At 38.8% G+C, this 25,829-nt stretch overlaps 1 protein-coding gene across 1 annotated transcript in view; it reads right to left on the minus strand.

The window, feature by feature from the left end:
- LOC121873118 (basic leucine zipper and W2 domain-containing protein 1-like) overlaps positions 1–25,829 on the minus strand; it is a 64,601-nt gene that overhangs the window by 35,072 nt on the left and 3,700 nt on the right. The window contains exons 2-7 of the mRNA XM_042376431.1: positions 19,635–19,756; positions 12,223–12,349; positions 8,055–8,233; positions 7,748–7,909; positions 6,653–6,832; positions 882–1,022 (exon numbers count right to left, since the gene is read on the minus strand). Of these exons, the coding sequence (XP_042232365.1) occupies positions 882–1,022; positions 6,653–6,832; positions 7,748–7,909; positions 8,055–8,233; positions 12,223–12,349; positions 19,635–19,756 (911 nt within the window). The remainder of the gene's footprint in view (positions 1–881; positions 1,023–6,652; positions 6,833–7,747; positions 7,910–8,054; positions 8,234–12,222; positions 12,350–19,634; positions 19,757–25,829) is intronic.

The following is a 25,829-nucleotide window of genomic DNA, read 5'->3' on the forward strand; positions in this document are numbered from 1 at the left end:
GGGAGGGAGGAGGAAGGTGGGAAGTGGGTGAGGCCGCAGTGGATGGGAGGGAGGAGGAAGGTGGGAAGTGGGTGGGAGGCAGTGGATATCATGCTAATCTGCTCTGGCCATCACTGAAATTATGATTTAGGTGGTGATAATAGAGGTAGTGGTGGTATTCATGGAGCTGGTGATGGAGGGGGAGATTGTGTAGGTGGCGAGATGATGATGTGTCAATCTGTTTCTTTGGTAACACGGGCTGTAGCACTGCCAGACAACTGAACAGCTGATGTCTACCACAAAATTGAGTGTAAGTATAAATGAATGTCATATTCCTTCCACATTACATTACATTAATTTTAAATTATAAAGTGTGAAAGCAGAAAGGTCGGGGAGGGTGTGTTGCCAAGCGCATGCTTATCCTTGTTGGGAACATCCGAACATTCAAACAGAGAATACACACGTCTTCGTAACTTGACTGGATGAGGAACCTTAACACTTCTTTTTCACAGGTGCATTCATGATACAATATTGTAAGGTACTGTACATTGTTTATTTGTTATTCATTAATTAGTAAAGGTATGTTACTAGTATTATATCTTTTGGTGTACCTACACATTTTTGGGGGTATATTTTCGGCAGTTTGGGGATGCATCTTTGGGGTCCTGGGATAAAACTAAATTTTCCCAAATGTTGTGTTTTAATATGTAAGGTCTTGCTTATCACGGTAGTTTTCTGGAACCTTTCCCTCGCGGTTGTGAGGATACATGTATATAAAGTGTATATAGTACATATATATGTGTGCAGTGATATCTCCGTCAGCTTCATAACTTTTAACTATGCCTTTCTGCCAGTTAATACATAATATAAAATGCACATTTCACAATATAAAATTTACTTACAGCAGAAACTATCTGAGGTTCCTGGATGTTGTTCTTTTTTGCAATCTCTTGTACCCCTACTATGATGTCCCTGACTGCAGCACCCTCATTAACCTGTTGCCCCAGGTATGTCTGTAGCTCCTTTAGGCTGGTGTCTCTTTCCTGTTGAATACATAATAAATATATGAAATTGTTTTCCTAAGCTCGTGCCACTGGCATGTAAGGTGTTAACACTTGAGTGACGTTCTGTCCGCCTACAGTATTCTTGCCACTTTTTTCTTTTATAATAATTATTGTTGTAAAAGTTGATTTTTTATATTTATCTCATCGGGGGGTTTACTGCCAGCAGCACCCAAACCCGGGGCTTAAGGGTTAATCAGAAAACCTAAATGCTTACTTTTATTGTCTTGAATAAAAGGTTCAGTCAGACTGAAACACCAGCTTTTACATATAGTATTTCAAGAAGTGTAACTATTAAGTAACATTTCACATTCCATCAGTCCCAAATATGAGAGTTTAAACACTATTTCAACACACACACACAACTAGTTTTCTCATACAAAGGCGAACTACTGCTATGGAATTTGAATTTGCTTGAGTATCCAGAGGAAGAGTGAGCATAATTGATGCAAATCATAGGCTGAGAGACACAAGTTCCCTTTACACGAAAAACTTCTAACAGTAGTTGTCTTATACCAAACGAAGAAATTAACATACTCAACAGACTGATACACTGACATTAGATGCAACGAAAGGCTGAAAATCAAACTGGAAGATGGAATTCGGGGAAATGTCCTAGCGTGGATAGAAGACTTTCTACATGACCGCAAGCAATGTGGTGATTAATGCACAATCGTCATCTGTACCTGTAACAAGTGGGTCCAGGGTAGTGTGGGCCGCTGTTGTTTGTTTGTTTATAAATGATATGCCTGACGTTGTACACTCTCCATACAAATGTTTGCGATGACGCCAAGTTATTTTGGAAATTAGAACCAAGGGATGTGAAGAGCTGCAGAAGGACCTCTGTGGGCTCCAGGAATGGTCAAGGAATGGCTGCTGAGATTCAATGTCACGAGGTAGAGGATGCACCTGGGGCGTACTAACGGTAAGGAGGCTACATGTTCCAAGGGATGAAGAAAATATCTATTGAGACTGTGTGAGGACCTAGGTGTGTATGTTGACAATGAGCAAGTTCTCGGCCATTGTGAGAAGAAGGTAAATCAGGCAAATAAATTATTGGGTCTTATAAGAGGTCGTTCAGATATCTAGACGGTCCGTCTCGTGCGATCTTCAGGGTGAAGTGCTTCCCATCTGGAGTACTGTCACCCATCTGGTCCCAGATATGCTAGGGACTGTCAGTTGGTTGAAAATGTTCAAGGAGGGCCTGGCTGGTGCCTGCCTGCATCTCAGCTACCCCTGAGATTGGGCGCTGAACTTGGCTTATACTACAGACGGGCAGGGGGACCTAGTTGAGGTTTATAAGCATCTCAGGGGCACTACTGTTGGGTGTCCTTACTTGAGCTGGCGGGCCGCCCGGGTCACAGCTCAAGATTGAAACCAATCCGGAAGTGAGGGCTTTTGGGTGAGGGTTGTAAACTCTGGAACAATCTACCAGAAAGTAAAGTTGTGGACGGCACCAGTGAGCTCTTTTTCAAGAGAAGACTTGACCAACACTGGAGCGGGTTCAGGTACATTCAGGAGCCGGTGCATGCCCAGTATTTGCCAACAGTGCGTGACAGAGACGTGACCGATCGCCCGGGCGGCTAGCGAGCCGACCTTTTGGTGAAGAATATAAAGGAAAAGAGTCGTGACCGATCGCCCAAGCGGCTAACAAGCCGATCAGTGGCGAAGAGGATAAAAGTAAAAATAAAATTGCAAGAAGTGCACCAATACTACAGGTATCACTGAAAATCAAATACCAATAAAAACAGAAATAATTATAAGAAGGTCCTGTTTTACATGCATTGTGTGTTCTAGAAAAAGTGCTTTTTAAGTCAACCCACTAAATAGGGCCAATTTTGGCCTGACATTGTTGCCCTAAAATTTTCAACTCTAAACCCTGAAACATGAATGCCAATGCGATACCTCCAGAATTTGGAAGAATGTGGCTGATAAAGAAAATTATGAATTATGATCAGATACCTCCAGAATTTGGAAGAATGTGGCTGATAAAGAAAATTATGAATTATGATCAACTGTACATCTTCCTGCCAACAAACTTAAAATGCATAATTTACTGCAGTTGTACTTTTATCAACTGGTTTCATACTAGTAGACAATACAGTTATGTTCAGCAACAGGGATTTTTTCTTCAAATACAGCAAACCTTCTCAAAACTGGATATTCCCAATAATATCCATCTTTATGTTCGGATATTTGGAAACATTGTCTGTTATTTAATACCAAGTGCAGCGGCTGACAATATTTACACCATGGTGTCAAACTACACAGTTTACAGAAGTGTTAAGCAATAACATTTCCTTTAATCATAAATAATATACAGTAAAATCCTGGAGTCCCAGACTATTTAAGCCACAGTGATGTCGTTAATCAGACGTCCATAAAAGCAGAGGCACAACTGTTCAAAAAAGCCAGTATATTACACTAACACAGATTGGCTTATTTAGGCTCATAATAAATTAGTTTAAGTAAAATAATTAAACTTATAATACACTTTCAGTAAATTCAGTTTTCTATTTAAAGGGTCAATAGATGTAGCTAAGGTTCTAGAAGCTTTCAGAACGACCATGATTTTTAAGGTTCCCGAGTTCCAACGTACATATGTATGTGTCATGGATGGCCTTGAGTAATGCGAGATGAAGTGGAAGTGTACAGTATATCTCTGGCAATGATGTGGATATGTTCACAAAAATCCACTCTTTCTCGTGAACTTCATTGTCATAGGTAGAGTTAACAATAAGGAAAACGGACGAGTTTCCATTCCGACTTCAAAGAACATGTGTATACTATCTAGATGCAAAAAATCCAGCCAAAACCATGAAGGAAAAGCTCAATGAAAGCTTAACACAACCGTCATGATTAGACGCTGGCTACTTGGCCAGCTCAACACCCACCAGTTGCCATAGCAACAGCTCGCCCCCAAACTCCGCTCCCCCAGCTCAGTCTCCTAACTCATGTGCAAAGAAATGTTTATTCCCTTTGTGTATTTGCCCTTATGATATCTATTTCTTTGACCTTTTTTCACTATATGTATGCAGGATTGTGTGCACATGTAGCGGAGTATTAAAAATGAATTAAGTTACATACAGTGAACCCTCGAAAATCGGGACTAAAACGGGGGAGTACCTGTCCGGAAAAGCAGATTGACCTGGTTTTCCAGTGAATATTAATGATAAGAAAACACCAAAAATACAGTACTAATGTAGTGGTAAACAAATTACAGTATATAAACCATGCATTTACCTATCATAACATAATAAGAAACATTGTATAATTACGAGTGAATGAAATAATATTCCCGCAAACAACAATTGTCAACTCTGTTTATGTTTCCCACCTCCTCAGGGACCTGTGTCCAAGCAACTGACGGGTCAAGCAGCACCCTCGCGTCTAAAATGTTCTTTGCCGAGGCTGGTTTCAACGATTTAAGTATCGGTATAACTTCCACAACATAAAGATGACCGGTGAAGCTATCAGTTCAGATACAGTTGCTGCCAAGCCATTTCCACCAACAACGGAGGAGGAGCAAACATCAACGGAGGAATCCCAGTCAGCAGGAGAAGGAGGCAGCCGCAGTCTCAGTGGCTCCCCACCCTCCTCCTCCTTCGCTCCACTACCCACCACACACTCGCTCTACCACTACTACCTATAGGTGAGTACCAATACAAACTTAGTACTGTAGATCTATATACTATTTTCTATAGAAATGACAATGATATTCTGTGTATGTAAATTTTTTCCTGGGGCAATGGGAGGCTCAGGAAAGTAACTCACGTATTTTATCTATTTCTTACGGGGAAAATTGATCCGCTTAATGTTAATATTATTACTACAACTTCGGCTGTCACGCTGCCACGTGTGTATAGCAGCCTCGTTGTATCCCGCTCAATTTGTGTATTAAAAAGGTAAAAGTTTTACAATTATTACCTGCACTATGTATTATTTTTGTCGGTTCAACTTAAGACTCAATCGACTTACAACCTGGTTGTCGGAACGGAACCCTGTCGTAAGTGGAGGAGAGACTGTATACTGTAGTTTGATCCGTTACTTTTTGTATAAAATTTTCTCATAAAAACTCACTGTATTCGGTATACTGTACACTTTCACGTCATCCACTTTTTCTCGCACTGCACAAGGCGATTCATGCCACACATATTTACGTTAGGATCTTAAAAAATCTTCTCTGTAGTTCTGAAAGCTTCTAGAATCTTAAACTTTACCTACATCTATTAACACTTTAACCCTTAAGCCCCAGGTTAGGGTGCTGCTGGCAGTACCCCCCACACGGGGTTAAATTGAGAAAAAAAATCAACATTTCCAAAAATAAATAAGAAATAAATAAATAAAAAATAAATAAGAAAAAAATGGCGGGAAAATAGGCAGACGTTCTAGAACGTTACCCGGGGCCTAAGGGTTAAATAAAAACATGAATTTACTGAAAGCAATTCAAAGTATGATAAATTTACGCAAACTAATTTATTATGAGCCTAAATAAGCCAATCTGTGTTAGTGTAATAAGCCGACTGTTTTGAACAGTTGTGCCTCTATGTCGTTATGGACGTCTGAATAACGGATTCTGTCTGATTAACGACATCACTGTGGCTTAAATAGTCTGGTACTTGGGATTTTGACTGTATTGTTAAAATAATACACATTCATCAAAGGTAATAAAGAAAAACAACATTTAGGTTAAGAAAATACAAAAATTATTGGTGGCAGGCAGTAAAATAAAAAAATAAAAAATAAAAAAAAATTACAGCAAACCAGCAGATGCACCCAAGAGTAATTTTTTTCCCATGAAACTCGCCTTACAAGGTAAGCATTTTGATGGTTGGAAATTGGGTAAAGGAAACCTTCCCACTAATGGAGAGAGTATGCACAAATTAGTCCAGCATTGGAAAGGTTTGCTGTTCTTTGTTGTCTAACACTCACTCATTCTATTCTTCCTATTATGTCCCATTAGCATCATCACACAAAGATACACACTTTACTTATGCTTGTCAGAGAAAAAAATGTTGGCAGGGATTCCTTTCAATCTTTGACACTGCATCATGCAACGCGTTACCTTAGGGTGTGGTTGTTGTGTTGGCGACAGCTTCTATACCTTTAAACAAATTCAAGCCTAGGTGGCCCTTGGGCCGGCCATCCTCGTTACACAAGAGGCAACCATTAATAGCTTGGTATTTCCATCATCAAGTTTTAAGACCATCATTTATGAATTTCTAGAAATAATAAAGTTCTCTCTGACATTTTCAGGAAAACCGAGGCTGTGTTGGTGTTAATGACATACATTATAATACACAGGATGTCAGAGGCCATTATCAAACTAAACTATCCCCTCCTAACACCTCGGATGGGAATTTTTAATACAAAATCCACACACACAACAGCTGCATTAGTGGGTACAAAATTTGGAGTTCATTAATGTACCAGCCACATTTATTCAATTGCTGGGGATGCCATGTTGCACAAACGCAATTGTATCAGAGAAGATTGATCCTCCCACTTCAAATGTGAAGTAAACCTATGCTATCACTCTCTAGAAGTTTTAATATTTACAGTTTCTAAAATATTCACATATATAGTTATTAAGTTCAATTAATATCACTCACCAAGCTCCTGTAGATACCAAGTATCTCTTCCAAGCCCTTCTGCTGGAACAGGTTCTTGAAGTTCTCATCAGTTCGTTTGTTGGCCTGTAGGAACTCCATCAACCTTGAATCCAAGCCAGCTTTGCGAAGCAGGGATCGCACTGTGTTAATGTCCTTCAGGTTCTTTGCGGTCAAGAGGACCTAAAAATTAAATAAACAAGATCAAAAAATTTTAGGTTTGTTTTTCATCCATAAATATAAATATCTGGTCACCTCTGAGCTGTTGTTACTTCCTGAAGATATAAAACTATTATTGTACTGCATGTATTTCACTTTTGTTTATTATTGGTTTAAAATGAATGAATGAATGGATGAGTGAGTAGCTCAAGTTTGTGACCAACTCCTCGAGTTGCTAGGGTCAGGAGTCTTATCTTCAAACCTATTTTTAGTAATATGTAGTCACAGCGTGAAGGATGCTGTTCCCAAACCTTGTTGGTATGTCCAGGTGTTCCCAAGCAGTCCCTCAAAGTTCCCAAGCCTAGGCTCTTGAGTGTTTAAGACAAATTCACACTTCCTAAGCTCACCTGTGCTTCCCCTACCTGGTCTTTTACCATAAAGCTACATAATGAGGACTCCTAGAAAGAGAGAAGATCATGCAAGACTAATTTCTCCCTCTTCTACACCACATACCAAGAGGCGCTCAAGTTCACCAACTCTTTCAACGCTCTGATCATCACCATGACTTCAATTGTCAGATTGGGACAAAGCTACTACACCACCCACATTCTTGGACTACCAACACTACCAACCATCACTAAGATATAACTCATCAACCAACTTTATCAGGAAATGTGACTACTGCCCTGTAATAAAGCAAATGACCAAAACTAAATAAAATTAATCCTTCAGGCCAGCCTAATGAGTGTAAGGACTCACTGGTCAGATGATTTTAGATGATTGTATCCAGCATACAAGGACCCCCATATAGAAAGGGTCAACAGTAGTAGAATAACAAGTACTATACAAATTACATCAAAAGCTTTTCTTGGGGTAGCTCTGACTTTGCAAACTTATGAAATTTGGTATGGTTGAAATCTCCATCTAACTTGTACTAACCTCACAAAGAAAATCAGCAGCAAGGCCATCCTTCACAAGATGATCCTGTAACAGAGTTGCTAGCACCTTAGGATCAAGCAGGGAGTCACTAGTCCATATAGCAACACAACGAGCCAAGCGGATGCGGTCACCTTCTCTGAACCCCTTCAGATACACCAGGACCTGCATAAATAAATTTATTTCCATGAAAGACATTGAAGCAATAACTATATATAACTATATCAAAATGAAAGTTCTATGACCAGAGCTCTCCAATAACTCATCAAAAGCATTAATGAATGATCAAAAAATCATATATACTGGATACCTTTTTCATTTCTTCATAGAACATTTTCTCCAAGTATTTGTAACGCCTCATCAACCTGGTGAAAACCTGAGCATAACCCCGAAGCGTCTCATAAGAATCATCTGGAGCCCCAAAGACACACATATCCGTGCGTACTGGACCACTGTCAATGCCATCATCGGAGGTTCCTCCGCCTGGAGCTGCAAGATGTAAATATTTAATGGCTATCCAGATGGCCAGACCTATAGATTTAATATTCACATCCACACCACCACACAAATACGTCCAACTGCAAAGCACTCTCTATGAAACTACTTCTAGTATTTACTATTAACATACAATAGGACACATAAGAATACAAACAGATTCAAATTAGTGGGGGAAAAAAGGGGCAAATATTTGGCCATACCATACTTTTAAATAACAATACCCCTGTACCTGAAGTCAGAGGATAATAAAATACCTTTGAAATTTACCCAATGTAGAATGTAAAAGAATATTATATTCTGCAGTTACGTAAAGAATAATGTAGCTTCTGATGCCAGAATAATGTCTGCTTTAAAAGATTTTCTGACATTTTATATAGTTTCAGCTAATTTGTATAGAATAAAATGAGGCATCCATAGATCTTTTCAAATTTTTCTTCATATTTATTACCCCATAGTATATGTAAACTGATTTTGCCTTGCCAAAAAACTTGTAAAACAAGAAATCTTTTTTTCATTTTGTTGTAGAATTAACACTCCATGTGAATGCAGCTTGGAAATGAAGTGGAAATGAAGTAAGTGTTCACCATATTCCTAAAAAATTTAAAAACATTAAAATCCTTTTTTGATATTTTTTCTGCACCTCTCCCATAACACCATTCAGTTGTCAAAAATCCAGATTTCAATCAAGCTACTAATCCATCCTGTGCATACTTATAGTGATATCCCCATTGGCTGGAACAAATGGTGTACAGTACAGCACTTACGGAGCCGAGAGATTTCCGGGTAACCAGACGACTTTCTGAAACCCGGAATAAATCCTTATTCCCGGAATTATTTCTGGTTATTGGAAAAAGTTTCCAAGCGTCTAAACTTCGCATCTTGCACATAAAGACACTAGACCACATCTCCAGAATGTTTCTGGGTGCTGGGTATGTTTTTTGAGTCTAAACTACCGGAGTCTGTCAAAGCAGTTATAATTAAGTTATAAACTCAATTTCTTTACTTGAATAATCCAGAATAGTTTATCTAAAAGTTTGGTTAAATAATTACATTTAAAAACTAAAAATCTATGATAGCAGCATGAATGAAAATGTGTTACAGCAAAGACTGATATTTTCCACTCCCATGGAGCTATGGGGGATTAGTGGATCTCATGTAATTGACCTGACCTGATGCAATGTCAGGAGGAGGTAGGGTGGGGGATTAGTGGTCTAATATTACTGACCTGATACAATGTCATGTTACCCATTGTTGGGTGGGGGATTAGTGGGTCTCATGTCCTGATGATGTCTTGAATAATGACAGAAGCTTAAGTATTTTGGGGAAATTGGGAAGTGTATGTATAAATGAGCAACGTCGTAACCCTTCAACATTACCTTACATAATATTTTGAAATGTGGAGTGAAAAAGCAGAAAATTGTGGGTGATTAGAGAAATGGAGTGGAAAGGAGTGGTAATATGCACCAGCATTACCAGACGCTCCTCAACAGCCTATCTTTAACTCGCCACCATGCAGTCGCACACTTGCAAATTTGTCATACAATAATATCCTCACTCTGGATACTTGCTGTTTTAATTCCTGTGTTCGTGTGTGTGTGTGTGTGATGTTGGGCTGTGCGGATGATGTTTGAGTGTGTGAATGGGTGGTTGCTGTTGGAGGGTGTGTGTGTGTGTGGGTGGTCGCTGTTGGAGGGTGTGTGTGTGTGGGTGGTCGCTGTTGGAGGGTGTGTGTGTGTGGGTGGTCGCTGTTGGAGTGTGTGTGAAGGGGTGGATGTTGTTGGAGGGTGTGTGTGTGTGTGTGGTGGTTGGAGTGTGTTTGTGTGGGCGGTGGTTGAGGTGTTTGTGGGCGGTGGCGGAGGTGGGCGGCGGAGGTGGGCGGTGGCGGAGGGTGGGGCGGTGGTGAGGGTGTGGGGCGTGGCGGAGGGTGTGGGCGGTGGCGGAGGGTGGTGGTGGAGGTGTGGTGGCGGAGGTGGGCGGCGGAGGTGGGTGGTGCTGGAGGGTGCGGTCTGGGCGTGCGGGTGGTGCTGGAGGGTGCGTGGTTCATGCAAGGGTGGTGCTGGAGGGCATGTCTGGGCGGCGGGTGGTGCTGAGGGTGCGGGTGGTGCCGGAGGGTGCGGTGTTGGAGGGTGATGCTGGGGTGATGTTGGGCCACTGGGCGGTGGTTGGAGTGTGTGTGTGTGTGGGGCGGGGAGCTGGAGTGAGGAGTGAGTGAGGTGTGTATGCTGCAGTGTGCATGGGGCGTAAAGGTATGCTGTGGTTGGAGTGTTTGTGTGGGCGGTGGTTGGAGGTTTGGGCGGTGGTTGGAGGTGTTTGTGGGTGGTGCCGGAGGGGTGCGGTGGTGCGGAGGGTGGTGGTGCTGGAGGGTGCGGTGGTGCGGAGGGTGCGGTGGGCGGAGGGTGGTGGTGCTGGAGGGTGCGGTGGTGCCGGAGGGTGCGGTGGTGCCGGAGGGTGCGGGTGGTGCCGGAGGGTGCGGGTGGTGCTGGAGGGTGCGGGTGGGCATGTGGGTGATGTTGGGGCCACTGGGCGGTGAACCTTTTGGGCGGCGAGATGGTAGGTTTGCTCGGTCAGTTTTCTCTAGGGTGACTTTCCACCTACTGTACCTCACTCAAGCATCTGCTAATTGTGATAGGGAGATGAATTTGATAGCATACTAATGATCCTTAATAAATTCTCTACAAGACGTTTCCAAGAAGATACTCTTAAACAAAATATTTTGATATATAATGATGGGAATTCCATTCTTTTATATAAAAAAGTGTTAGAAATGTTGATACCAGAGTCAATAAAAAGTTCTAATTAAGTTGGACACACCATTTTTTATCAAAATAATCCTGAAAACTTTAACTAAAAGTTTGGTTATATAAATATACTATAAAAACAAAAGATCTACATGATGTGGGAGTTAGTGGAGCTGTGAGTTACAGCCAAGACAGTGTGGTATGTTCCACGAGTCTAAATGACATCTCGCAGGATCTGTATTCATTTATGCGAACACCACTGTACTGTACAATATTGTACATACTGTCAACAAAATAATGTATACTACTGTACTACTCTACTGTATATAATGTACTCGCCAGAAGATCCTGTCATCTTTAGCCTACAGTAGGCAGACACATCACTTTACTGACTGTAATACATAACTATCACACCTTAATACTTGTGAAGGAAGTTTGGGGGAGGATTATTGGGTCACTTTACTAGCCTGACCTGATGCAATGTCAGGTCACCCAGTGTTGGGGAGGGGGTTAGTGGGTCTAAGCCCTGAAGATGTTTTGAATAAAGATGAAAGCTAAGGTATTTTTGAGGCACGAGGCTATTAGCAAAAAAAAAGTGTAAAAAATTTATTCACAACATTTCTGATGACGTTATTTTTCCCCAAACCTGGAATCGAGATTTTTTTCAAGAAATATTCCCAGCAAATTTGAAATCCGGTTTTTGGAGTTACAGGTAAGAGGGATTCCAGCTAATGGAGATATTACGAATACTATTTCCTTTCAGCCTTGAAAATTTCAGAAACATTCATACACACTAAAACTATAAGTAAAATCAAATCCCTAAGTTCAGTACAGTCTTTCCTCGACTTACGACGGGGTTCCGTCCCGAAGACGAGGTCGTAAGTCGAAAAGGCAAAAGTAATACTGTACATAGAAATTCTAAAATGGGTTTCTCTTTTTCTTCTCGGCACCACGAGAACTCTCACTTTTACGCTTGCCAGCCATTTTAAAGGGAATTACAAACAAAAATTTTGTCAGTACACAGCGCGATCACTGACGTCGGGACTCGAAAATACGTAATGTGAAAAATATTTTATAGGACCATGGCCATAGTATGTCCGGGTTGTCGTAAGTCGAATATGTCATAAGTCGAGGAAAGACTGTACTCAGTTTTAAAGAATAAAAAATTAATTCTAAAGGGAAGAAGCTTCTAGATGTAAATAATTTATAAACACAATAAAAAAGAAAAGATAAAATACTCACTAAGGATGCCGCCAGCAATTAGTATATCAAAGAGTGTTTCTCCGTATGTGCGATATTTAAGTTTAGACCCTGCTTGGTCAAGGTATTTGTTGACAGCTTCTAGATCTGAGCCAGCTTCAATGAGACCCTGGAATGTGAAACATGAAAATTTATCAGTGACAACATTTTTATTTATCTATTCAACATTTCATTAGCTCCATGATATCATGTTGACTTCTAGTTTGCACAGTAGGGGGAGGGGAGGGGGGCATATTCAGGATTTTTATTTTGCGGTCCTCTATTATTCGCGGATGACACCCTGGATGTACCCAAGAATGTTTGTGGGTAGTTTTAAAGTTGCCAGCATTTTTGCGACTGGGACAGGGAGCCATTTGTTCTAGAGACAGTAATTTACTTTACCTGTATTGTAAATATGTATGTGTGTCTACACACACACACACATACAGTATATATACAATACAATGCAAATATACAATCAGAAACAAATTTATTAAAAATGTGAATCTACCCTCAAGTCCTTAATAAATAAAGCACAGACTTGAGGGTCGACTCACATTTTTAATAAATTTGTTTCCGATTATTAATTGTGAGTATTTTCCCATTATTATTTATTTGTGTGTGTTTTGTTGTGTGTCTACACACACACACATTTATATATATATATATATATATATATATATATATATATATATATATATATATATATATTTTTTTTTTTTTAATTCTTGAATTGATAAGTGGCAGGGCTGAAGTTAACACTTTGTTGGTTTTGCTTTATTGTAGAAAAATATAGTTTCACAGGTACTGAGTTCAGTTGAGAATATATTGTACTTTCTCTGCTAAGGTAAGTGTCTTAGTGCACTTATAGGAGAACACTTAAGTGAGGTGTTCTCTGGGTAACAAGTGATACGAGTCTCTGTCACTGACCCAAGGAGAGAGCGAACAGGCCTCGAGAGGAAACGTGTCAGATATGATGTTGATGGCATGCGCTGAACTCAGCCTGCCCTCGCTTGCTCCCCGAAGGAAGTCACCTCAGCAATTCATAACATCAACAACTGAGTCATGGTTGAATAATTTAATGAATAACTACCAAGTCATTGTTGAATAACTTATAATTTGGTATTACAGTACTGTATACATTTGGGTAAATATTTATATAATACAAATGGTGCTGTTTCACCCAAATCAACTCCAAATAAGCCATTTTTAGGTAAGTGTAACAAGTGTTTTCTTGTTTCCTACGGTACATGGTTACCAGCATATACATGGATTAAGCACACCTACAGTGATTTATTTCCATATATTATATATACGCCGCGAATTGACAAAACCACGAATAACAACTTAACACTAACTTAGTGCACTTCTGTATACCAACAACTGACCAGCCACAGCAGCAGCACTCATCCCCTCTTAACTTACCTAATAATAAAACTTTCTTTGTCAAGGTCAGCACCGACTTATGCCTTTTACATTTCACTCCACTAGCGCTGGCACTATGCAATCTTTTAGGAGCCATTTCACACAAACACTAACGTTTTGAGTACAACACGTGATGCTGCATGGGGTGACTCGTGATGCAGGAAAAGGCTTCAGTATCACAAGCAGCTTCAACATTAGGTTCAGTAACAGCTTTATGGAAAGCTACAGCTTCAGCCAGTTGAACCTGATGACTTCGTCATCTGAGTAAAAACTCGCACAATAGTCATTGTCTGTCCTATGTTTTAGACTTTACCACCATTGGTGAATAGAATTTTTGGTTTACATTTGTAAATATTATTTAAAACATATATGAACAGTAATTAAGTGTTGCTTTTATATTCATATGTAGAGAAATGACGATATGTTTCCACATGTACGCACTTACTGTTCATACATTGGCGTTCCCAATCGGTCTCGCTTTATTTCTTTACCATTAGTGGTTAGCTACTTCTAGTGTTCCATTTATTAACATTAAATAACACTACATAAAACATACAAACAGGTATTCAATTTTTTTTAAATTAAATTCATTACAGCTACAACCAGGGTCTTATTTTCTTCAGTTTCTTATGTAGAACCATCGTCACTCACGAAAACAATGCCGTCTAGTCTCCTCGTGTGTTTTAATATTCTTAAGTATTATTTATGAATTGCATTGTTCATTTCACATATATAAACACTAATTCAATCAAATGCTTATTCAGTAATGAACAATAATGAATCTTTTGTACATATTCTTAAGATAAATGACGGTTTCCTTGAGTGCGCACGTATACATTGGCGTTCCACTATGTCTCACTTTCTTTTTAATATCAGTGGTTACTTCTACTGTACATTAAATAACATTAATTAAAACATACACATTTTTTACGTTAATTTTACTACAACAAGGGTCTTATTTTCTTGAGTTTCAGGTGGATAACTGCCATAATGGGTGTAAACACTGACAACAATGCCGTCTCTTATCCTCTTGTGTGTTTTAATATTCTACGTATTATTAATGAATTGCATTGTTCATTTTGCATATAAAAAGATTAATTCAACCAAATACATATTCAGTAATTAACAAAATGAATCTTTTGTACATATTCTTATAAATATAAACGACGCTGTGGTTAGCTACTTTTATTGTTCCATTTATTAACATTAAATAACATTACTTAAAACATATACAGTATATTCATTTTTTTACATTAACTTTACTACAGCTACAACCAGGGTCTTATTTTGTTCATTTTCTCGTGTAGAACTATCGTCCCGGTCTCCCGGCTGTAAACACTAACGAAAACAATGGCGTCCCATCTCCTCTTGTGTGACCATATTATTATTCATTTATATTGTATAAGGTGCATTCAGAAACATTATTTAAAGAATATAGTTTGCAATTTTCATTAATTGTATTGTTTTGGGGAGAAGAGGGTAAAAAGACACAAAAGATATGAAAAGATCACACTAGGGAACTCAGCTCATTATTATTGTTTTATTTTCATGGTAATTAATGATTCACGATACGATGATTCACCTTACACTGAAATATTGGAGGACACATTACTGTCGTTATTCGAGGCCTTACCGTGTGTGTGTGTGTGTGTGTGTGTGTGTGTGTGTATACTCCTCGACTTACGACCACCCGGACAAACGACGCCTAAGTCGCATAAAATATTTTTCAAATTACGTATTTTCGAGTCCCGATGTTAGTGATCGCGCTGTGTACCGACAAAATTTTTGTTTGTAATTCCCTTTAAAATGACTGGAAAGCATAAAAGTGAGTTCTCATGGTACTGAGAAGAAAAAGAGACACCCATTTTAGTTTTTCTATGTATTATTTTCACATTTTCAACTTACGACCAATTCGACTTCCGACCTGGTCGTTGGTCCCTAACCCCGCAGCGGAAAGACGCCCAAACAAGAAAGCCTCAGCTTCCTGATCGTGCACCTCCTCCTCCCGACTCTGATTCCGACATGGACGACCCAATTCCTGCCGCTCCCAGCTCTGACCTCCCTCTGCCTCCCCTTCCAAAGCGTAGGAGAACTTGTAACTCCCCTGCCTTCATCGTGATATTCATCAGTGGCAAAGGAGAGAAAAATGGGCTCTACACAAACAGCCAGCAAGGAATGGCGAGTGTTCATCTATTTCTTTATAACTGTTGCCATTTTTTGCTTGTGGGAATATTAATTCATTTACTCTAGTAATGATGTTTTTATTATGTAATTATAGGAAAACTAATGGTTTATATAATTTGTTTGTCACTGAGCCCATACATTTTCACTGACTACAAAATATGTTTTCCTCCCATGCGTACCCCTGCCATCTCCCATACGTACTGTGTGCCTGGCTACGTCTGGCAACGGAGGCGGTTAAGGGGAGTGAGTGACTGCTAGTTAGTGTGTCATCTACAGTTGTAACTCTCCTCACTCCCTGCCATATTTCACTGGATTTACTGTTATTAATAGTGTTTACTGATAGAATTGTGCCTAACAGTGATTATCATGCCATTGTAGCTAGGTTAGCTCATCATTGTAACCACCAGGCTACTGGCCAAGCTTTGAGGTGGGTTTTTTTTTCAACTCGTATTTTTGGGCAGATACAGTGGTCCCTCGGTTAACAACACAATTCGTTCCAGAAGGTCGTTCGTTTACCGAAACCATTGTTTCAATGGGATATCGGGTAATTGGTTCCAGCTCACAGAAAAGTATATACAAAGTAAAGCCAAAAATGCCTTAAGTCAGAAACACTCCTAAAATTCCCTTAAATCACTATACAGTGGGGTATGCTATAACGAATCTAATTGGTTCCAGAACCTCGTTCGTTATAGCATTCGTTTGTTATAGGATTAATCAGTTCCAGGCCCCCAAATACAACCACTTAACACTGAAAAATATAATATAAAATTGTAAAAATTGTAAAAAAGTGCATAAATATGCATCTAAACCCCTGAAATAAAGAATATCATTAATATTTGTAATAATAAAACTAAATTAGAAAAAAAAAAAATTAAATTATGTTCGTTGTAGGAGTTTCGTTCGTTATAGCATTCTCAATTTTATAGGTAAAACCGTTCGTTATAGGAATATTCATAGTAGGATCCGTTCGTTATAGCATACCCCACTGTATATATCGTACATATACACTAGAACTCTTAAATCACTACTGTAATGTGATACAGGTGATTAATTTTATCTCTTGTGCAAAATATATGATGTTTATATTCAAATTATTCCGTCTTGCGAGGATTTCAGCAATGCAAATTATATTATCCTAACTTTAGTCTGAGAAATTATATAAAATAAACACCTTAAAGCCTAAAGAAAATGCCAAACTTTTGTCTGGGAACGCAAGGAGGGAGGGGGGGCCAGGAGCGTGGGAAGAGGGGGGGAGCGGGAGGTGAGGTGACAGATAGTGTCTGGTGAAGTATAATTTGTTTATTTATTTGAGATTTTTGTTTTTAGCTCATAAAATTCATAGAAATTACCCGGCCAGAATATAATTTACATTGCTGGAATTCTTATAAGATAGTGATTAATTTGAATATAAACAAGCTAAAATCTGCATTAGACATACAAATTTTAGATCTAATTTTAGAATTTTATTAGGGAGAGCAAAAATTTTTTCTTTTGTGCAAAATATATGACGTTTATATTGAAATTACTCCCCGTCTTGCAAGGATTTCAGCAATCCAAATTATATTATCCTAACTTTAGTCTGAGGTATTATTTATTTTTAAACCTGTAAACCTAGTGCTTTTCCCCAAACATTTCTCAGGAAGGTGGGGGTAGGGAGGGAGGGGTGACAGTGACATGTTTGACAGTTGGCACCTGTGGTGTAAAGTATTTAGTTGTTAATTTATGTCCTTTAGACTGAGTTTTTGTTTTTTTTGCTTATAAAATTTAATGGAAGTGACCGGGTGAATTTAATTTGCATTGCTGGGATTCTTATAAGATAGTGATTAATTTGAATGTAAACATAGAAGAGATCACTGAATTGGCTGAGTACCTCCTCGGCTTAACAGCTGATGTTCAAAACAAAACGTGATTTTCGTAAGGATTTCGTTAATCGAATTTTTTTTCGTTAACCGAATTGAAGATTTTTATGGAAGGTAATCCTTTAACCGAAATTTCGTTAACCGAGGGACCACTGTATATACATAATCTTCTGCATTTATTTTTACTCATTTACATGCACACACCATCTAACAAATATTGTGAAAAAGTATACAGATTACACCACAATTACCAACACCCATCATGTTGGGTTGGCTAGATGGTTACGAAAGAAATTCTGTAAGTTTGATCTACGTATCAACCCAGCTGGCACCATATGGCAACTCGACCAACTCAACTTTAATAACAAAGCATGGAGTTGACTTGAGGGTAAATTCGCATTTTTTCTACATTACATTTTGTTGACGTGTTTCTTATTTCAGTATTTGTGAGACGATGCCCCCATTATTATTCATTTGTATGCATTTTAATAATAACAATTATAATTAACGGTTTATTGAAAGAGCATGGCAGCCAGTAGACTGAAAATATACAGTTACATATTTGGGGAATGGGTCACTTGACTGACAAATAATACAAGTGATACAAATATGATGTATAATAACAAGGTGAGGAGAAGGATATACCACAGGGCATTTCAACAAAGTGACAGTGCAAAAAGGTCAGACTGACTGGGAGTGAATACATACACTGGCTGATTACGATTGTTGATAATTTTTATAATGGTTGGGACTAGCCTGTTCTTATAGCATGTGTATGTGTGTGTACACATATATACAAGTAAAAGAAATAACTGTCCTAAGGGCAAACACAAAGGGAATATACATTTCTTTGTGCACAAGCAAAAATGCCCCCCGCCCCCGCCGCAAAAGTTATTCGGGGATTTGGCGATTCGCCGCCATTTTTGAGAACCTAACGCCCCCGAATTTGCCCCCTGTACAGTATATGCAACTAACCACTTTTTACAGCTTAACACCCCTCTAATAATATTCTTGGCTGATTATAATCTGGCACAGTACTACACAACACAGATCGTATGCAAAAACAGCAGTAAGTGAAAAGCTTGTACAGTAATAACTCCGTTAACATGAATCCCCAAACCCTGAACTTTCCGATAGCCGGAATTGAAATTTTCTCGCGAACGATTTCGGAAAGGCACATTTTCCGGAAATTCCCGAGAAAATTTTCCCATTATCCGGAAAATTCCGGGGATGTTTTTTTCCCCGGGTTTGAGAGATGAAAATCAGGCGCATTTTCTGGAACTTCCGAGAACATTTTTCCGTTACCCGGAAAATTCCTGGGAGGAGGGATTTTTTCCGGCTTTGAGAGCCGTCTCGTTACCCGGAAATCTCTCATTCCCGGAAATGCTCTGCACCAATTGTTCTGGCTAACAGGGAAATCACTTGTACAATGGCAGCAGACAATGAACTAAAAATATCATGATGCAAGGGTTTGAGGGGATAGGCTGCAAGATATATCAGCCAATCATAGGTATCCCATGTAGTCACATGACGGTAGAGGTCAAACATAGCTCACGAGCACTCTGAGCTACCCACCCACTTAGCCAGCACAAGTTCCTCCATTGGAAACATGATACAATCTCTCGATTACTTGTTCCCATGCCCAGAATAGAGGCATTTTCCAGAAGTGCGCATAATTTCATCCTCAGAAATTTATACCTATGCCCAGTAAGGAGATTTTTTTTCCCCCAGAAAAAAAAAAAGCTATTGGGGGGTTTCAGGGATCGAAGCTTTCAGCTTAGAGATAACTGTATTTTGGTGGGAAAATGTACATTATTATCCAACTTTGTCATGATTGAATATGCATGCAACTGCCAGATGTGCTAGCAAATTTTACCCAGCCAGTGACTCAAGAAGTAATGGGACGATTATAAAGTCCTGTTAGAAATAACTCCAATAAGCACATACCTGTAAGATTGCATCACGAAACCCCACAGGGTCGTATTTCGCTTTCTCATCTCTCTTTCGAGTCTTTATGCGCTGCCCCTGGAGCGTGGGTTTTTCAGCTTTAGTAGTCATACAACAGACAACTGCAGAACAAAACAAAACATCACATTAGAAAAGTCTAAATTATGCATAATGATACCAGAAACCAAGTAATACATTCTAATTAAAACTAAGAGTATGTAATTCAATAGGAATATTCATTTCAAATTTTAATCTACATTACAAAATATCTCCCTAGATATTAATACAATATACAGTAATGATTACTTTCTTTTTACCAAACAGAAAAAATTCTTACAAGTTCTCAACTATACAGTACAGTAAACTGTCCTGTTCAAACTTCAAAGATGACATTTCTCACTGTTCCATCCACATCCAGTACACCACTCTCACTCTATTTATACCTTTCACCTTCAACCTTATGTATTCCTAATTTTACCAAGATTTAATAAAGTACTGTACACCCTTTCTTAATTATGGTTTCATCCTCACTACACAGAGCTATATACCCATCCTTTTTTAAATCTAAAAATCATCAATCCTCTTACCTTTTTACTGCAACAAAATTATTCCTTCAACAGTACAATACACAAGAAGGGTCACTTTTCCTAACACTTAAAAGTTTTTGCAATTTAACTGATGAAATAGGGAAGAAACCTAACATAGCTGTGTTCAGAGCTAGAAGACTTAATGTTGGCACTATGTGAGGGCTAGATAGTCAAGAAATGGAGCCCTATAACGGTGGATGTCTGTTGTGCACAAAAAACTAGATGGAAAGGAGTGTTAGTTAAATCTTTTAAATGGGAAGTGATTCTGGATCAGCTGGAGTAGGGATCTTGACTGCTGAAAATTGGGTGGAGAAAATACTAAATGGTAACAGGGTAAATGTGAGATTTATGGTTTTGATGTTACTAGAGGCAAGAATCTGTAAACTGTTTTATCTGTGTATGCCCCACAGGTTGGACTAAGTGTGGAAGAAAAGGACAAGTTGCTACATGTAGTATCAAAAATTGTAGAACTGGGTGGTGTCCTAAACAGCAATAAATTTTGTTGAACACAGCAGGTTTATGAAGATGTGAATATGATTTTAAGCAACTGCTTAAGAAGAGGGAGGGCAAGTAAGCTGATGGGTGATAGCTGGGAAGAATGTGTGCCTTGCAGCAAGGAATGCTCAAGTGTGACATGTTGCTAAAAATACACAGGGAAAGGAAAGAGTATGTTTCAAGGAGGAGTGTGGAAATTAAGGGAATAAAATATAAAGGAAGCATTTTATGCCGAGTTTTAAAAGCAGAAACTGCCACCAACAGCGTAAAGAATAATGTATCAAGTTGCTGGATCACAAAAATAGTTTGTTAAGTGTGGCTGCCAAGATCTGTGCGAGTAATGATTATGGTAATGTGGTTAACAACGAAGTAATCTAGGCTGCTTTAAAAAATACTACAGTATAATCATTGATTGAAGTCTGAATGGGATTGCTGCAGCCTCAAGCAGCACAGCCCATACAGGGCCCAAACCCAAGGATTGAGAGTAAAGGGGGTAAATAATGTGATTGACAATATGAAGAATGGAAAGGCTGCTGGTAAATTGGGAACAGTTGCAGAAATGTTATAAGCATCAAATGATTTTGGCAGGACATTGTCACCAGAATTGATCAGTTGTTAGATCAGGTTATGATAGTTGTGGAAAGTGATAAATGAAATTGATAAAGAAGAGTGGACATGAACCCTCTCGCGCACTCATTAAGTTTTTAAATTTCCATGATCACGGCAAAAGTCGTATGGGACCACTCACGTGAGGTTTGGTCATCTTTTTGCAACCAATTTATCTTGGCATTTTTTTTCTGCATGATCTATACACCACTGGTTTCAGCATTGTTTTGGCTTTAACATAAGCAGAAAAAATAAATAAGACTAGAATAAGACTATTTCTTCACTCTGAATAAAGAAAAATTATTTGTTCCCAGCATCATCTCATATTTTCTCACAAACCTACCAAGGTATTATATAGTTATAGAAGTAGAATTTTATAAACTTTCCAACACTGGATTTAAAATGTTGATATAAATAACTGTGGGGAGGGTGGGAGAGGAAATAGGCGAATGCGACCTACCAGCATGGCTTGCAGGAGGAAACTAATGGACAGCGGAACTCCACCCAAGCTTCCCTCACAAGATCATGCATTCATCTATAATGCACAAAACTTTGAAGCAATTATCTAGGGGGGAGGGGAAGGGTGTGTAAAAGAATAATGATGCAAGTAGTGCTACCCAATGATTTTACGCGATTTGTCATGATGCACGAGATGGTTATTGAAATGCATTCTGGGTTCATGCCAGGCAGACAGACTATAGAGGCAATATTTATGGCCAGGTAAAGTAGATATGCAATGGGATGCTGAAAGATAGGAAACCCTGTTCATGGCTCAAGAACTGCCGAGTATAAACGGTGAGGAAAGTTAAAAATCTAAGGTGAGAGTAGGGTCCACCAAGGGTCTGTATTGAGTCCTTTTCTGTTTATCATTGGGCTAAAGGCACTACTGTCAGATTTTAAGGCTGGCTTGCCTTTAGAGTTGTTGTATGCAAACAACTTAAGTGCTGATAACAGATAATGTTGATGAGGTAGTGGAGAAATCTCAGAATTGGAAGGACGATATGGAGTTGAAGGGTATGAGAGTGAACATGGCAAAAACAAAAGTAATGGCATGGGTAAGGGACCTGTGGTGGAAAGTGGCCATGTGCAGTCTGAAAGAAAGGTGTTGGTAGCAACTCAATGTGCAGGGAATGTGAAAGGTTGGCACACTAGATGTACAAGTATTGTACAGTAACAGGCAGACTGCTTATGTTGCTGACATAGGTGTGCTGATATGCAGATACAGTAGGCCCTTCAAATTCGCGGGGGTTAGGTTTTCAAAATGGCTGTGAATCACCAAATTCCGCGAATGACATTTGCTTACATTTTACTTGTGTACAAAGAAATGTATATTCCCTTGATATGTTTGCCCTTAGGCAAACACACACACACATACAATACAGGTAAAGGAAATTGCTGTCTCTAGAATGAATGGCTCCCTGTCCCAGCCGTGAAAATCCCAGCAATTTTAAAACTACCCACAGACATTCTTGGGTACATCCAGCGTGTCATCCGTGAATAATAGAGGACCGAGAAATAAAAATCCGCGAATTATCCGGGCGTAATTTATGTGGCTTTAGGAAGGCTGGAGAATATCAACAATGGGGATATATCCCTGGATTGTGTTAATGAGTTGTGCTACCTGGTTGACAATCATTGCTAATTGGGGTACTGAAGCCAGCTCAGTTGCAAGTCAGAAGTGGCTGAAAGAAATTTATGGAGTTGTTCTCTTTAATGACAGAGGAAAGAAAACAGTCTTGATAAGGGTGATGATTTATAGCATTAAAAATGGGTAGTTAATACTTAAGGATGACATATGTAGGCTTGAGTGAACTGAAATGAGAATGAAGAGATGGATGCGTAATATGACGCATGAAATCCTGTTCGGCAGCAGCTGAATATTAAGTAGTGGTAAGGTTTTGTATGGGGCCAAACATAGTCTGGTTTGGATAGAATGGAGATGACCAAGCGGGTCAAGAAATGCACGAGGAGAGCTTGGGATATGCAAAGAATGACAGTGAGGTTGTATGAAATAACCTAAGAGAAGAACCTGACAAGAGTGGCATCAGGAGACCATGCAGCATGGATATCTACCATTAGGTCATCATGGCTAACCCACACAAATGTGGGAAAATGGATATTAAACAGTGATGATAAATGAATAAGATGAAAGTAAACTTCTACAATCCACTTGAAACTTAACAAATATACCAATTTAGTTAACATAGCTGCAGCATGGCTGCTGCCAGACATAAAATGGCATATATTAGTTTACAGCTAGACATTGATATTGAACATGTGTGTTTCTCTTGTTAACCCAGTACTTTTTATTTAATAATTAAATACTTTGACGAAATACTTATAAATTTGTTACCTTAAAGAGCTATCATATAAACTTTAAATTAAGGAATTAGCTATGTACAAATGATCTACAGTCTGCCGAGTGCAAAGCTGAGGTAAGAAACATTAAATAATTTTAATTTTCCAGTTAAAAATCATCTACAGTCCCTCTTATGTGAACTGCCATGAAGCAACAAGGAGACCTGCTTAGAAATGTAGTGTACAGCCGAATTGGAGATTATGCGAGTACACACCAATATTCCTTCCAGCACATTGTTGTAAGAAATTTTTTATACAGCAGTACAGTACAGTACAGCATATTTCATAAATCACTGTTCTTGATACAAACTCGCCAGATACTTCGTTATTTTACCTGTGCTCGGGTTGGCTAATAGCCGTAAATTAAAAATCTAGAAATGAATCTATGAAATATCTGGCCAGGTTATTGCTCAAAGAGGGTTGGATGCATGGGTGGCAGGATGTGTGAGGCTTAGGGCAAACTAAATTAAAATGGCGGCCACGTGAACACTGGTTCCAACTTGCGTGTCGGTGGGCTTACTTTCATGAAAGGCTGATTAAATACAGTACAAATAATTTCCTAAATGTAGGAAGAATTGTGTTCAGCACTCACATTCAACAAGGAACAACTGTTCTGAGAGGTGTAAATGCTGTACTAAAGAAGTGTTAATTAAACTTACCTCAACCTACAACACTGGCTGAACTACACTTATCAAAAACATATACCCTGTATTGTACAGTATATGGCAATAAAACCTGGAAACCTCATCTAACCAACTTTATTAGCTGAACTAATCATTTGTGTTAAACACCAATGTTGTATACAAAAAACTTCAGATAAAAATACAACTACAGTATATCATGCATCAACTGAGCAGCGGCAGAGTACACAACTGTACAGTATTTGTTTGAATTTGATTTTACTCAAATATTAGACACCAAAGTAAATAATGTATAATGGTAGCCACCATTATGTAGCAAATTTGTTGATCACCACAATGGGATATATATTTATAAATATATCATTTAACCTTTTAAAATTATAAAATCTAAATTATTAGTTACAGTATTTTTTTTATTCGTGCCTGGAAGGTAGCATGCATTTTAATAATGTACACTCAAACATGGAATTTTATGGAATGTACTTGGTAAACAAAAATGATGGTATCAGTTGATTGGTGCACAATAACAGACAAAGCAGCAACAGTAAATCATTCCCATGTTCTTCCAGGTCTTCTAGGAAAATTCTGGATTCGTGAGATGGGGTTACATGGACAGCCAGTTTTTAAATGTTGGATTATTAAATTTAAACCCCTGGTATTCACTTAATTGACATAATATAAGCTGAGGCTACATTAAAATTTACACACACACACAGAGAGCAGGCACTTGGTGCAGCATTGAGGTGCAGAGAACAGTAAAATAAGACAACAAAGAAGCCAGTAAAACATGCCATCTGCCAGCTTTTAAATACAACAATGTTACAGAAATTCAATAAATAACTGGTATTGCCATCCATGGGATAACCAAAGCTTGAAAAATCATGGGCATGCATATTACCTTAATAAAATCAATTTAAAGTACTGTTACACACATGGATCCACATACAACTACACCACCATACTGTACAAACACTGCACAAAAATGTTTGCTAACAACTCCACTCTTAAACAGGTAAACCAGAATCTACGTTACACTTGGTAAAGTAAACAAAAACTTGCTAAATACTTATTGCTTGACCCATTTTGTTCATGTATGTTCACACACGCTAGCATTCACTATTTTCATCTGAATTCTGTCTTAACCTCTACAACAGCTCAGTAACACACAATTTGTCAAAATCAAAGGTCAATGCAAAATGCATTTTCTCAGAAATAACCAAGTTGAGCCCCACCCACATCTGTGACTGCACCAGTCAACAGCTAAGTCAGCACCATGACCAACCTGTTAACAGCTAGGTCAGCACCATGACCACACCTGTCAATAATTAGACCAGCACCATCAACAAACCTGTCAATGGTTAGGTCAGCACTTTAAACATACCGGCCAATGGCTAAGTCAGTACCATGACCACACAGATTTTGAGGTACAGTTCTGTAAGCAATGTTTCTACAGTTTAAGGTCTGGCCATCAAAACAATCTACCTTCTTTTTTTAAATGATTTTTAAAC

This window comes from Homarus americanus, unplaced genomic scaffold (genome assembly GCF_018991925.1).
Source record: "Homarus americanus isolate GMGI-L3 unplaced genomic scaffold, GMGI_Hamer_2.0 scaffold32929, whole genome shotgun sequence".
NCBI classification, from domain to species: Eukaryota; Metazoa; Arthropoda; class Malacostraca; order Decapoda; family Nephropidae; genus Homarus; species Homarus americanus.